Genomic DNA, 16,734 nt, shown 5'->3' with positions numbered 1-16,734 from the left:
TAAATATAGCACTTCCTGAAACCCTGTCTCTTTTTTCACCCAGTTTCGGCATTTTCGTAATAAAAATTGATATTAGTTGTGGCAACGGCCGGCGTTATGACATTAACGACATTTCATGAGTGCCAACCTTACTCCGTTCTAGTTACAAAAACTTGAGAAAATTATTTCATGGCCAACCGACTGCTAAAATAAATGTGAATGGAGTGTAGGTACTGTGTACTAAAGCCATATCAGGATTTCTTTTAGGGATGAATTTTAAAACTTCGATATCTTACTAGTTATGATTTTTGGTGGGATGGAGTATTTTGGCGAGTTCTATCTTCTCTTAGAACAGATCCACTTTAGAAACCAACCTAAAGACACAATATGTGTACCTACATACACGTCTCTATGTTTGTGGTTTTGATAGACCAGGTAATAATGTCTCACAAGTGACTAATAATTGTTTGATCTGTGAATTATGGCTCATTAATCACTAGCTATATCAATTTGTTTCGTTGAAAGGAACGATAGTAAGTAGTTTGTCACATTTTAGCTATAAAACCATAGTAAATTCTGTTTCGCAGCTCCAATTTTTGTCTGAAAACTCTTGCAGCTAAAAAAGATGAAATCGATTACTCGAAATTTTCCTTTCAAATTAAAAACACTAACTTAATTCAGTCGTGTTCTCCCTCCAGCTGAATTGAGTTACGTACAGTGTATTAGCACTGGAAGAATAATTCGATGAATTAGTTATGCCCAATCATGAAGTAACACAGTTTTAAATTGTCTTATGAGAGTGATTGTTCGAAAGTCCCTTCTACATACAGGCGAGGATCAATTCATCCATTCTACCGGACATGGTGGTCAACTGTTCATACGCCAAGATTTCTCCAATAAAGGCCGGCTAATGAGGGACCATTCACCTACGAATTAACGATAAGTCCTTCTTTTGTGAGGAGTGTAAACAGATTCTCCATCTAGCCATCGTCCGCCTTTATTATTAGATTATGATCGCTGCCACGGTTGTTAAAACTTTCCTTTTACGAGCCGGTTCCAGAGTTTGCCTTTGTTATTATTTACGTCAGGTCCAGCGCACGTAAAGTGGTAAATATTTGAAAGATAAATCAGGCCATTCTCGAATTTACTTTTATCCATTATGGTCCCTATTGAATTCAACCCTTTCTGTTTGCGAGGATGATTATAATCTGGACGTTCTGCGTTCAACAGCTGTTGGGTGGGTGGCCAGCAGCTGAGGAGGATGGCAATTTAAAATCATCCAAATTTTTCTGGGTGCTTCAACACTTTCATTGGTTTTTCTATGCAGTCTGGTCAAATTTTGTTAAAGTCACTGTTTCGTTACTTGCTTCCAGTAGAAGGGAGTAAAAGGTACTTCACGCAGTATTTCAAGCTTCAATTGCAATTTTAACGACATTCATGAAATCTTATTGCTCTGGTAATTTCTTGAAAGGCATTCAAACTATAGTATCATCATCCAGTTTTACGTGTTCGTGCTTGGCAATCAAGTCTTTCAACCTTATATTATAACGGCCGCATCTTCCAACTCCATATCCTCGTATTCCAAGAAATATTGAGCCACTGATGATGGAATTAATTTTCATTAGGAAAACTGGGAGAAGTTAATGACTTCATAAAACCACCCATCGAAATAAATCCCAGCAAGATGAAATACCACTGTGCAAGTCTGCGATGTCTTCTGCATTGTATCGCAGAGACCGTGGACGTTGTTTTATGGTGGTTATTCGAGAAAACAACTGCGACTCTAATGGAAAATTATATCCTTCTTCGAGATACTGACGTTTATCGTGCAGTTTCTACTCGCTGGATTCACATAACCTACATTGAGTTCAGAAAAATTAACAGTGTTGTTGTGATCATTCTTGTAACCAAAAGTGTCAATGGGATAAACGGAATATTAATCCTACAGTTAGTTTCTTGAATACCGACTGTTGTCTGGACCAATTCTTATTATATGTGGATGCTGAAAGCTAAAGCTAGTCATATTCGTATTCAACTCCGCAAAAGTTTCGATACGAGCCAAGAAAAAAACAAATTCAGGTTTGGGACATGCATAGAACATGAATGCTCTGCATATACCATTTTGCAGCATCATATCATACATTAATGTATGTGTTGTAGACATAAACTAAAAAGAAAAGTATCAGGAGAATATTTATCTTAGGGAGTTCGAGTGTGGAAACTTACCTGAGGTTATTTACATATAACATACGGCTTTATAGTCACTCCACACTCTTGACACTTCAGTCTGTTTTCTTTCGAAAGTTAACCAAATGCGTATTTGCGGAAACTGTTGCAGTGAAGTTTTAAATAGGGCTTGCTTTTATCTCAGAGAGCTTACGAGCTGAGTTCCTTATTCTATATTCATCATTCCGCAGAGTATTAACGAAAGGTGGAGTTGTGAATATAAACTATAGAACTTTTTTATTTTTTTACTGTATGAGCAGTTGTTTTGAAGAAAAGCCTTTGTATCCTCTAAGACAAAAATGAGCTAGTGCTATCTTTGAAATGGATTCTGAAATATGAAGGATAGGTATTTTTATTTTCCAAAATAATCAATTATTCATTAGTATGCGTGAGTTCTATAGCCTAGAATTATCTTAAATTTACTAAGAAGATGGATATCATGGTGACATTAGAGAGAAACTCCACCGAAATATTTTTGATTGCCTTCTCGTTCCCATAGAAAAAAATTATGAATTTACTCTCTACTTTAGAGTTGCTATCTTCAGTTGGCTTGATGAAAAAAAATTATATGAAAGACTCACACTATTTTTGCAAGGAATTACCCCTCAAAATGTCTCCAAACTACTCATTCACACCCAGTATATCGTGGATTTGCGAAAGTGAAATCCATTCTGAGGGAAAACCGTCAGTCTGACCAGAAATCGGCATTTCCTGCTTCGTGTTGACCTGAATTCCCCCATATCTGTCTCCATCAATCAGAATTTTTCACCGTCCCAGACGTATGGAACAATGTTATCCATGATTACAGCTTTCAATGGCCAATATTGAAAAGAGACCACCCTCTTAACGCCCAGCTCGGAGGTCCCATTCTTCGTTCGCATAAGCAGCATGGTGGGCGTCATTTTTCAACAATTACCGAGGTTATTATGAAAGATAAATTATCGAGCGAACATCTACACCATTTTCTTTGCGCTATTGCTGCTTAATGAATTTGAGTTTACTCTGAAAGCCACTCCTCAGTATGTTGCCGGTGCGTTAGAGCATGAAGAAAGTAATTTCAGCGACTTTTATTCGTCAAGTCTACAGTTTGTTCCACTCTCTCTCAGTAACTTCGGAAAAAATCAATTTTATGCTGACGTAAAAATCCATAATTCTGTTTTCCAGATTTTCAACGTTTTGGGGGAAAATACGCGTGGGGGAGAGTCTGCTGTTGTCAATCCACGAGCTCCTTAGAATGAACTTGACATCTGCCTGGTTATCCCCTTGTATTTTCTTGGGGTGTCCTCGAAGAAGAATATAAGTCACCCTTTGTGATGTGGCCACTCGAATGGCCTCATATTGACGTACTAAAAGGAGGCTAATTCGCCCAATATGGAGTGAAAAATAAAGCGCAGACAAAGGGCAGTTAGGGGTTGACGAGTTGGGGAATGCGAGGTTTTCCTTCAGCGGTTATGTATTCTGTTTATTGTTTTCGGATATAAAGGACCCATCTTCAGCAGCAAGGGGTTGTTTTATATCGGAAAGGGATCAATATGGAATGGATTACGCTCCTAATAATTCGATATGTGGTATTTTACAATTTGCTTTTCCTGAGAAACTTTCTTGGGGAGAAAAGTCATGTGTTTCGTCCAAGAACTATTGATAGACTCTTCAATAGGGTCTGTGGTACCTACATTTAAGGAGGAAAGTTTTTGAGTTTCATCGTCTACTACTTGTCACTAGATAATGACGAGCACCGATAACCCCATCAAGACTGAACTCTCTCATCAATATTCATGGTATCCTATCACCATACACCCTCTCTCATCTCTGATATATAACAAATATCAATCCAGTCATTCGATTCAAGCTCGCATCGCAGCGTGCTGTGGAAGGGAATCTGTTACCTACCAATCTCACTCTCCTAGATTCCCTCATCCATATTCATTCTAGCATGCATAAAACATGATATTAGTGTTCCCATCTCTAGCCACAAACAGATCATCTGCAACTCGAGCCCCTTTCTTTCTGACGATGATCTTATGCTTCGTCCAGAACATGCTTATCACTCCCAAATTGAAATACTCATGGCTATGCTGATGATTAATCGAAATTTGTGTAGAAGGTATCACGGGAAAAATACTACCAGGTTGCATGACAGAGTACTTTTCGTACATGTCTGGTGATATGAAGTGATCTGAATCAATTTCAAGTCAAATAAAAAACAACCTTCCAGATTACATATGCACTGTATTCCCATCAGTGCAGGTTATATACAGGTTGTACATGGTCCCACATTGGAATGGGGCTTTTACACATGGCACACAAACGTGAGTAATGAACTTCAAATTATCCCTATAAATTTTCATACAATCACTTGGGGGTATTGATTGGCGTTTGACAATATCGCAATTTGTACACGTAGTATATAATCATATCGGTACTGTACAATACGCCAATCAGATTTATTGCAACGTAAACATTGAATTAATAAGTAGATATGCAGTCGAATAATGTGGGGTAATTAGTAACATTATATGATGGACGCGTCACAACTCGTTAGCGCTTTTGACTGTGCACGATTCCTCTCGCTATACAGAGCAGAAAAAAATAATTCCCGATTCATATCTGTTTCTAACCGATGCGTCACTTTGTGCGTTGTGGCAGTAGCAAAACACTTTTTATTCACCACCAGTCTTTATTCACTGGTCTACCAAACTACATGGCCATGACCACAGACAGAGGCTCTGAACAACAAAAGATTCGAATAAGTATAAACATATTGTAATGTCATATACGAGAATGCATTAGCCTAGACCAGTTCCATGCAGATTTAGGAAGATATGCTTAATTCCCTTCGTATGAGACCATGAATTGGACTGCGAGCTTCAAAAGAGATGAATTTTCCATTGAAGATGATGACCTATCGGTAAGGCCAGTTTCTGTGTCAGTCCCCGAAAATATCGATGCAGTTCATGACATGATTTTATCAGATCGTCGAATTGGGCTAAAACGGATATCTGAAGCACTGAATATTTCATACCAACGCGTTCATCATATAGTTCACGTCAATTTGGACATGAGAAAAATTGCTGCAAAATGGATCCCCAAATGTTTGAATGTTGACCAAAAGCGTGCAAGGGTAGAAGCATCGCGTTCTATCTGTGCTCGATTTGAAAACGATGTAGACTTCTTAAACCGAATTGTTACTATGGATGAGACTTGGGTACATTTCTACGATCCAGAAACAAAGCAACAATCGATGGAATGGCGACACTCTGGTTCTCCAAGACCTAAGAAGTTTCGTGTCCAAAAATCTGCTGCAAAAGTTCTTGCTTCAGTTTTCTGGGATTGCCATGGGTAATCATGACTGATTTTTTAGGTAGGGGTAGAACAATAACCGAAGATTACTATTCGACATTATTGACCACTCTACGGGCAAGAATTAAAGAGAAAAGACGCTGAAAGCTATCCAAAGGTGTTTTGTTTTTGCAGGACAACGCCCCTGCGCACAAACCTGTTGTTGCCATGCAAAAAATTCGTGATTGAGGGTTTGAATTACAAGAACACCCCCCTTATTCACCAGATTTGGCTCCATCCGACTATCATCTCTTTCCACAACTAAAAAACAGTTTAAAAGGTCGTTGATTTTCTTCCAACGAGGAGGTAATAAAAGCTGTGGAGGTCTAGTTTGCAGAGCAAGAAGAAACATTGAACATTTGAAAGGTCTAGAGACGTTGCAGGTTCGCTGTAATGAATATATCCTATTAAGAGGAGAGTATGTTGAGCAATAAAATATTTTGACATTGAAATTTTGTTTGGTTTTATACTAGGCTAAGAATTTTTCAAAATCCTCGTACCTATCTATACTTTATAACCCTCTTGTTCAGAGATTTCTTGTATTGAAGACAAAAATTTATTTCAATTGCGTCAAAGGCAGTAATTTCATTCATGGAAGATTGAAAGCAACTGTAAGTGTAAGAATGGATTGGGAACATAGTACATAGTTGCTCTTATTTTCTCAGTACTCTCTGCAAAAAAAAACTCCAACAAGTGAAACTTTTCGTCGCAGGAGAACCCCTATCTGAACTTCTGTCCCCCCGGCAAGACCAAGCCTGTAAACAAACAGCAGGATTCGTCGAGTCCTACATAAAAGAAGCTCCATGAACTTATGCCGCTATCTCGTGTTTTGCCGCATTTAAAACCGCACAAATATCGGAGTTTATTGCGCCGCAACACGAAACGAGGAAACAAGAGAATCTTCAGAACCAACAGACTTACTACAAAGGCGTCATTTAATATTCCTTATGGGTTGAAACCGAATAGAAGGTTCAGAAGGAAGCGGTAGGGTTCTGCAGTAGAAAAACCAGGAAATAGGAAACTAGGGATGGAGGTGATGTAGTAAGGGTGGGATTCTTATTTGATGAAGGGAAAAAACCGAATTGATGCAGCGTAGTGTGGCGTATTTTATACGTCATATCAGACGTCCTTCAAACGTCTAAATTGCAACCAACGTGTTGGCATTCCTCATGGTTCTGTTCCTACTACAAAAATATTCAAAAATTTAACGTAGCTCATCTTTAGATGAAAATGCCACGTGTAATCCCTAATTCTTTGCGTCTTATTCAATGATTTCCAACAGAAAATTCAAGAAAAACTCGCGTTTTCAGTTCATAAGTAATGTAAAAAATACAAACTGAGGGAGAAAATTAGAGACCCAGACTGGAGTTTGTCTAAAATGAGTTGTCGTGTGAAATGATCATTACGCTAATGGATTTATACGAATGAAATTTCATGTAAATCTCCTCTTTCGCGCAATTTCGGAATAAATACGTCATAAGGTGTCAAAGGAGAGTTTACGAATTGCAGGTATTTTTCATAAGCTACGTGATTTGTCACAGCGGCATGCGGGCCTCTACATTCACTATTCTAATTTGAATCAGACACGAAACGAGTGAGTTATTATCCTATATAATTAGTTCTTCGCATGATACGATATTTATAAGTCTATCTCACTGTAGATCTACATTTTTATCGCACTTCATCTCATAATTAATTTATTAAAATACCCATCTTTACTTTCTTAACGTTCTTCTTTTTACGATCAGAAGAAAACATTTCTACCTACGCTCTCCAATGTGTTAATGACACCAAAACTGTCAGATACATGATTCATTTTCATAACTGTCGTATAGTTGTTCATCCATAAAAGATAAACTACCCGAACGATTTTTATTTATACCTCTACTTGAACGTTGCATGTATCCTACGGTTCGACAGGATTTTGTTTTAAAGATATATAAAACAATTCAAAATCATCTTACGTATAACGAAAAATAAATAATAAGATTATTTTTCCCTGTAGATCTAGGCAAAAACAAAGAAGATTGAAGATAGGTTATATATTTGTTATTTTTATCCTTTTATTTCTCTTTGTTTTCAATTTCTTTTTTTTTTGTTCCTCAGTTGGCTTTGGTCCTTTTATCAGTTATTGAGATATGTCATTTTCTTGTTTTGTTTCATGGATATGGATTATTCTTTCATCTTTGGCTGGGCCATAATTTTCATATCAAAGACCATTTTCAAATTCATTCAGTTTCTTTTTCTGTGAAGGTATCTCAGAAAAAAAATGCAGCCTGAATATTCATGTCCAATTTTGTAATTTCATCCCCATTCCATCATATTCCCACTGTTCGTTCCATGTCATAGAATAATGCATTTCAAGCGAATTCATTATTCAACAAGCTCCTTTCCTAACAGTACGAGCCATCCAATATCGATTTTATTTTATTACCTAATTGTATTTTACGTTGTCCTGGAGCACTTCAGTGTATTGATGAGATGATCCGTTTTACGGTTAGAACCGGATGTATTGGACCCCCCTTCAACCCGTTTTCGCTAGAATTCTATGGTTTCCTGGAGTTTACGGTTGATTTGATGCGACTATAACTCACGGTACAGGGCCATCTGTTGGCGAAAAGTGGTAGTAGCAGAATATCGCCAGGATGGTACGAAAGCATCATTTGAATCTTTGTCACTGAGTATAATTCGAATTTCTACAGGAATTAAATGAAATATTTGCCATTTATTATGACACTACGTGAAAATTCCATGAAAAAATATTCTCCTATTCACTTGTGGCTGCCGGAAAATATAGAATTTTCGGGTAAAAAATGAGCAAGGGTGTTTTTCTTACAGCAGAAGCTTTCTAAGCCATATTTGGTCCTGTCACTATATTTAGATCGTAAGTGTATGTACCAATAGTAATGAATTACCATATATTATCCTTTAATGCTTACTTAAAATAATAAGAATTAATTCAGATGCATACCACACTCAGATATGCATATCAACAAGACCCTTATATGGAGAACGTTCCACCGAATAAAAGCAGATGCTGACCATGGTTTCTGTCTCATTTGACCTCGTCAGAGCAACACAGTTCCTTTCCCGATGGAAAAACGTTTGAAATTGACGGACTCTTATTCAATACTGGTAGACGCTACTGAGTACTATCGAGAGCGCCAACCAGTATGAACTCACAATATTTCCTCCAAAATAATGAGAATAACAGTGTAATAAAATCGTCAACAACAGGAGAATAGTCTCATTTCAACTGGTTAAATCGAATTATTATTTGTTTGGGCCACAGCTATTCAATTTACATTCAATTTTTCAGAGTAAGCCCACAATTGAAGTGAAATATTTATTCAATACTTTAAGACCACCGTGTTTTGCATAAAAATGTTCATTGCAATTGAATGAAGAATTCCTGCTCTCGATCATTGTGAACAAATTTTTCATGAAAACTACTTTTTTTCGTGTTTTTGAAATCTTGCATAGTACAAAAAATAGAAAAAAGTGTTATGATGACGAAGAAAGTTTGCAAACTCGGAAGAAAAACTCCTTTATTGTCCAGAATATTCACGAGACTACGAGACCACTGCGAGACTCTTGTAAGAGACGTTCTGATGGGAGGTACAATAGATCTGAAGGTCGTAGTCCAACGCCAATAAAATCTAAGGACTATAGAGTACATTATCACAGCTGCAAATTGGTGGAGGCATCGGTCTCAAACATTTTGAGCAAAGTATACAAGTACTTAGGTATATGAAATACAATTCTAATGAATCACATCAGTAACATCAAGACGAATCGAAAAAATTCATAAGAAAATACATTGGTTATTCACACAAATCCATTCACAAATAAAACAAAAGCTGGACACGATGATACTCGTCCACACCTCAAATTTTCTCATATAAAGAATCGATTCATCGATTTCGAAAATTTTTCGACAACTAAAATTCCCTTGCGGACATGCCCGATCAATTAAACGCGTCCAACGAATCATTTAAAATGCCGTGTGTGCCGGATTCTATGCGAACATTCGAAATACCGATAATATTCAGTTTTACGCATTATTGGAGGGATACCAACGGGCAAATAAGTGACCATGTAGACGAGATGAAAACTGGAAAACAACCGCCCACAATCGGGATATAACGAAATGTAATTTGGCGTCCGTGCAGTCCGTCATTGTTAATATTCATAGAATGCCGCTGGGCGATATTTATAGCGCTTGAATTTTAATGACGAATTAATGCGACGCCGAGTAATTATTGTTTGTCACATCGATTTATCGGTGGACTAGTCAAATGATGAAAACGCGCAAAAAAATTATTAACTGATACCAGTTGAAATACATGGCTTTGATGAACTTGTCGATCAAATCAATAATTTTTTTTTCTTTACAACGTTCGGTGAAAGCCATAATCGATACAAATGAATTCTAAATATACAGGATGTTCCAGGATTAATGGGAATAAATTCCTGGTAATTTTCATACAATTTTCACCAAAACACTGCAAAACGAAGACATTAATTTTGTACTATTTTGGTTTTTTCTCGCTATTCATCTTTGACTAACGGCCAGTCCCATGTTGTCCTTCAATGGGTTCGGGAAAATTGAAGATTGCATTGAAATATTCAAGTGTCATCATAACCTTTCTATGTTTTATAAACTTTAATGGAATTTCGTGGGAATGGAAGTATAAAAGAACATCGGAGGTATAAAAAAATTCATCAGAATTCCCATTAAAATGATTTGCTTCGCTGGAGAACTGGAAGTTTGTTCATTACGGGTTGTATCGCAAAGGAGTTATCTGAAAGTGGTAAATACACAAATCCTCCCCGTTATGAATAGTTTAATACTGTAGTAATGGGTTTTAATTGCAGCTTGTTCTCTTCTATTCGAACTTTTTCTAGATCATGTCATTATACTGTTAGGAATATTTCATTTTCTTGAAGTTCTGAGGCAGTTCATTAGGATTAAATTGTTGAGGAACCAACATGATATTGTGGCAATTTCCATAAATTCCCCATTTCCTTATCTAACTTCACGTGGACGCTATTGATTCAGAAGGTACCAGCAGATCCACCATTTCAGGTCTTTCTTTCTTATTTCTGATCTGGCGTCAGTATTTGCTGGCACGCTCATACTTTTTGTCTTTCGTTTGGCATTTCAAGATGCGTTGGTTTGCTCACAGACTCCAGGTTAGTTGAATCGGTGTAAAACAACCCAATTAGTATAATAACGAAATAAGTAGGTATATTAACGAGATAATATCGAAGATTCTTCCGCCACTTTGCAACAATTTGAAAAAATAGTCAAGTATTTTTGGTCCCTTCGAATGGAATAAAGTTTTTTACGATGATGGCGGTGAAAAAATCTGGTAATTTTGAGTTGTTTTGGGAGGAGAAGGGTTGGAAATCTACCGAATTTTAAGCAGATGAATTGAGAAGAGAATTCTGTTCAATTTCCTCAAGTTGTGTTCCGCAAACCAGTCTTAATCATTAGAGCTTCATCATAATCTTGAATATTCTTCATTTTACTCAAATCTGTGATCAAGGAGGCATGACTGCGAGAATAGTCTCAGTGCCTTGCGCATTCGCCAGTTTGCAACTTTTTTATGTTCTAGATCTAGAAGACCTTGTAACTCCTAAGTTGGAAGGGAAATTCAAAATTTTCGAAAACACTGAATAGGTTCTGGCAGATTCGAATGAATTCATGATACCCAACTATTTTTCTGACAGCTCAAATCACACGATATGTTTTTGGTACTAAGGCTGTTTTGAAACTATGAATTCATCCAAATCTGATACCGATTATTTGTCTCTTCTTACTTGTAGATTAATTTTTTCAGTTTTTTCCTGGAATATGTTATCAGATACAAAAAAACTGCAGGTGGTCGAAGAGTTTTTGAAATCACTAGAGGCTCACTAAAAAGTTCTGGTGAAAGAAGTGGTGAATTGCATAAGAAAAATATCGCTCTGTAGATTTTCACTAGCAATAGGCATGTGATGAGCAAGCCTTGAGGAATTTTTTTTCTAATTTTTGCTCAATTATCGAGAAATTTCCGAAGACATTCAAACTTTTATACCTTGTAATTGCGCAAAAGGAGCGTTTGTTGACAAATGTTTGCCAGGCTCTTATTCTCGATATGATCCTAGTAATCAGCTTTTTTGTTATTTCAGTCAGAAAAAAAAACTTTTTCAAACACATCATAACAAAGGCGTTCTTCCACATTATTTTCCTTCTAGAAGACAATTCTGTACTCCCAATATGACGATAACACAGCAAATCGACCATTTCATCCATTTCACGTCCATCGAAGCGTTAAACCCGCAGGATGGCGTAGAAAACTCAATATGGCTCCTCGGCAACAATGTACGAATCGTTTAATTTACGCCCAACGACAGTTATAACTTTCCCGAGGTATAAAAAGCAGACGTCGGTGCTTTATTAACTCTCCACGGCAAACTGGATAAGTGGCAATAATAAAGCACTTCCAAGCTATTGATCGTATATCGGATAATCGCGGCAGGCCTTGCTCGATTCGGTTCGTCCAATTATTTCGAGAGATATTGAGGAACATAAAAGACGGAGTTTTCTTTTAGGTATGGCGCGCACACACTCCCACCGGTTTCTCTTTCTACGGCCGGCCAGGTTGTGGAAACTAAATTGGTAATTTGTGCTCTTGAAGGATACGTAACAGGTGATATATTGTGTGGGTGTTAACCTGCAGGGTTGAACTGAGGATTGAGATGGTTCATCTCCGCTCCGAGTTTCGTGAGGTACGAAAAAAATAAGATTGTAAAAGGGTTTTCAAATAGAACACTCAGAATAATGATTATAAAATGACAGAATTATTACTTGTTGCAACAGGCTACACAAAGATCGATATAGATGGCCAAAAAATGAAAATAATCAATCATCAAAGTAAATACAGGCAGCTCAAGTGATTATTTCACCATATTCAGTGCAGCCAAACGCCAAAATCATAACGTTACTATTTTGTTTCTCAATAACGTTGCTGAGATACAAATTTTAAACGTTTAAGTTGATTATGACATATAACACCAGAATTAGACGTTGAATGGCAGAATTTAGGAAACGTTGACATTATCGGTTGAATAAACGTTGATTATACGTATATTTGAATCGACGTTGCAACCTATTTTAAACGTTACAAATATGTTCCTTGAAATTCACTGAGTCTCTACACAGGGAGTTCCTAGATCAATCAGATGTGGTATACGCCCAAAACATAACTGGAGTTCTTCAATTTTTGAGGGTTAAAATGTAGTTGAATTTAGGTTTCGAAATACACGTCATGAAATACAACATCCCTCAACACATACAAACGTATAATATACTTGTACATGTTTATTGGATTTCTCATATCAACGCCACCTGTTTGTTTGAGCGTGAAATATATCCCACTCCCTTGCAGGTTCCTAAATCCTAAATCATAGCCCATATTGTCCCTTATTTTCTGGAACTCTCGAGCATTGACAATAATTCTTCGAAATAATTGTTAATACTTGTGTATTCCTGTTGTCTGAATACTGTTATATACATGCACCAAAATTGTTAAACCGCTTTTATAAGGGAGAACATCAATACCTTAATGAGAAATTCTCCTCAATTTGGGTTATCACTGCATATGCAAGTTTAAACTGAATAATTATGAGTTTCATTCATGATTTTTTCAAATTCACTGCGGAAACTATTCAAAATCATCCTTCAAATATGGGGTTTTATAATTTAAATCGCTTTGTGCGGAGTTTACGATTTGGCAACAGCGCATACAAGACAATGAAAAGAACAATGTCCGATCAGCTTGTTTATAAAATAACAGCTGTTGATCTACAGGCGCGTACTTACTGGCGAGCTTCAACTGCAACCGGCCATAAAAATCCCATAAAATTTTACGACCTTCCTTGTTCGTCGACAGCTATCTTTGTCTATCTCATTAAAATAATGCATTTGTTGTCCTTTATTATCAAGGCATATTTCAGTCGATGTTGCCAACTTGTGCAACTCTCACAAAACGCTTTAAACTTTAAATATCTATTTTTATTTTTCATTTTTAAGTGCTTAAAATGATTTTTTTTGGAAAACAGTTGAAATGGTTGTTTCAAAATGTGACGTTTCAAAGATATTTCATGAAAAATACATCATTCATTTACATAGATAATTCATACTCATAACTCACTAGAGGCCAAAACACAGTCTAGTACTGAATCAATTTATATCATTGTCGAGGTTATTATCATGTGTAAATCATATTCTTCTTCATCTTCAATAATTTTTTTATGATTCTCTACTATTCATTCCAACATTATATTGTTTTGTTTTTTATTCTATTTATTATACAATTACCGACCAAATAGTCTCTTTGTTAATTTCTATATTCTCTGTTATGAATTATAATTGACAACATTTCCATTTGTTTCAGAGACCTACAAGGAAACAATATCTCAACAATATATGGCAGCAACTTTGAAGTTCTGACGAAACTCAGAATTTTGTGAGTATATTGAACTATTTTTTCCTCCATTACTAACCTAACTAACTGATGATTGATTGAAACACAAATCTACTTCTTTCTGTGTCCATAAACAACTGAAATCTTTCCAGGCAACTGAGTGACAACCAGATCCACACAATCGAAAGAGATGCATTTCAAGATCTCACAAACCTGGAGAGGCTGTAAGTATGCCAAATCCCTCATCTCGAGACAAATCCAAACTCCTTTTCTTTCAGGCGTCTCAATGGGAACAACATCAGGCACATCCCTGACAACTTGTTCTCCGCCATGCCTAATTTGCTCAGACTGTAAGTATTCCAATTAATCAGATCGAAATTAACCGAATGGGTTGCTTGAGGGCGTAGCTATACAAATTTACGATACAGACCGATGAACGCCGGTGTAGTTCGAGTTTGAAGCTTGTTATTATAAACTTGGCATCCCATTATCGGAATTCGAACGGATATTGAACTTTTAACTGACGGAATTCGACGAAACATCCGCATTTGTCAGATCTGGTGAAATTGTCAGAAACGTCGAAAGGGTTCTGATGAATCTCTGCATCAGTTGGAATACTTCACTAACCCTAAAACCCTTAAAAACCAAGTACATTTAAAAGTGTATATCGTTTAAGAAAGTCTCTTTAACTTTTTTCATTCTTTATTGTTGGGTGTTTTCTACGATATTTTTTATTTATTTTTTTTATAAATTATAATACTCCCAATCTTCATTCTCCTATTAATCTATCAATTTCGATCGGAGGAATTTACAAATCTTACGTGAATTTTAACACTAAATTTTGCGTTAGATGATACCAAGCTCTTTATTTGTGGAGAGTTCGTTCACATACTAGTCTAACTCGAAGTCGAGCCAATTTTCAGTGGTAGTGTAAAATTTTCGTTTCATTGTTGTTTTTACACAGAAACCTACGAAAATAGAGTGTATATGATGAAAAGGACTTGACAGAAGTTGTGGAAAATGGAATTTTGAGTCTCGTGAGACCAAGCATAGACTGCCACCAGAAGACTTAAGATTTCAGTCTACAAATGGCTTCATTAACGATGCAATAAGACTATCCTAGGTTTACCCTAAGGGTAGTGGGCTCAACTTTTGAATTCAATCGAAATCAAAATTATTTATATCTTTTTTAACTGCTCTTTTATTTTAATTCTATATCCATTCGAACATTTATCAAACGGGGCATAATGGTGCCATGTTCAATTCGATCCCTAGCTCCGAAACAAGTTTAACAGTTAACGTAGCTTGTTCATTGTCCCCATATCTCCATTTCATAAACCATAACTCACACGTAATTTCTGGCGACGTAGTGAAAGCAAAAAAATTTAAAAAAAAAATAGTGACCTATCGGGCAGCGTCATAATTCAAAGTGGGATTCATTTAGCAGTATAGTTTATTAATTTCCTGTACGCACAGGTATTAAATAACGCGGAGGTTGATTTATACTGTTGGTTCTTCGTATTCTATTCACACCTATGTATCCATTTTACATATTAATAAATACCTGTTCGTTGGTCGAGTACGGTGTGTGGTCAGGTTTAATGTAATTCAACATTTACCGGCATCAATGATTACTACTCCCCTGAGTTATCGTATATTTTGACAATGCCTAATTTTCGTTACGTACGGTGACCACATATTGGTTACTATCTCTGCTTAAAGAACAGTATGTAGGTACACTCTGACACGAGAACAATTTCTGCCAAAAAAAATCCATCAAAGTCGACATCAAACATCCGATTCTGAAGGGGAAATGACTAAAAATAGTTTTTAATCACATGCAAGAGGCATAAGTTTCAACAATCCGAAATTATAATAAAAATGCATATATATGTTACAAGTAAAATGATCGTTAACCAAAAGATATGTGAAACCTGTTGCAATATATTGATACGTTGAATTTTATTCGAGGTTGATATCACGACAAATTTTCTGTTTTATTGGAAACTCATGTTCTGTAAAATAGAAAATAGATTCCTAATCCCCACACCGCTTTCGTTACTTTTGTGGTAGGAATCAGATCACGTTAGCATCTTCCTGTAATGAGAGGTAATCTGCAGAAAGTTGAAATAAAAATACGTATTTTGAACGGTTTATCGACTTAAGAACAAATGAACATTGCCGAAAGAATTGATAAACCCAAACACAAAGCAACTACTATACTGATATTGTTTAGTCTGCCAAAATAACGAGGACCTAGTTTTTGTTTCACAGACTGGGACGAATTTGTTGTTGAGTCTGAAAGCATTTTATGGCCATTGCGTCTCTACTCTCCATATCTCACAACATTGAGCCTATACGTCATTGACGGAGAATCCTATACCCACATAATTGGAGTTATTTTATGAATATGTTATCTCAGTCTGGCATATACTTGATTAACGTCGAATATAGCCCTATTTACTTGTTCCCAGGGTTAACTAGCTCCCCCTACGTACAGGAGATGACGTAGATCGTTTTTTAATCATCTTGAATATGACGAAAAAATTGTGTGCCTCCAAAAGCTTTATATCGTTTTCCTTCGGTTTTCTTTTTCCTCAAATGACCCTTTCATCAAACAAAATGAAAGGTCACTGCCCAGTATATCCATCTAAGAAACTACTTCACATAACTCAAAATTATAGGGCGTCCCTTATAAATATCTTCCACAAACCAC

General features: G+C 36.4%; 1 protein-coding gene across 2 annotated transcripts in view; it reads left to right on the top strand.

Annotated features, from left to right (window-relative positions):
* Window positions 1-16,734, top strand: part of LOC123318573 (protein slit) — a 305,431-nt gene that overhangs the window by 274,490 nt on the left and 14,207 nt on the right. For both annotated transcript variants that reach the window (XM_044905245.1, XM_044905244.1), the window contains exons 3-5: window positions 13,989-14,060; window positions 14,171-14,242; window positions 14,297-14,368. In XM_044905245.1, the coding sequence (XP_044761180.1) occupies window positions 13,989-14,060; window positions 14,171-14,242; window positions 14,297-14,368 (216 nt within the window). The remainder of the gene's footprint in view (window positions 1-13,988; window positions 14,061-14,170; window positions 14,243-14,296; window positions 14,369-16,734) is intronic.

The sequence above is a fragment of the Coccinella septempunctata genome, chromosome 8 (assembly GCF_907165205.1).
Source record: "Coccinella septempunctata chromosome 8, icCocSept1.1, whole genome shotgun sequence".
Taxonomy (NCBI): Eukaryota; Metazoa; Arthropoda; class Insecta; order Coleoptera; family Coccinellidae; genus Coccinella; species Coccinella septempunctata.
This window is presented reverse-complemented; position numbering and strand designations above follow the sequence as displayed.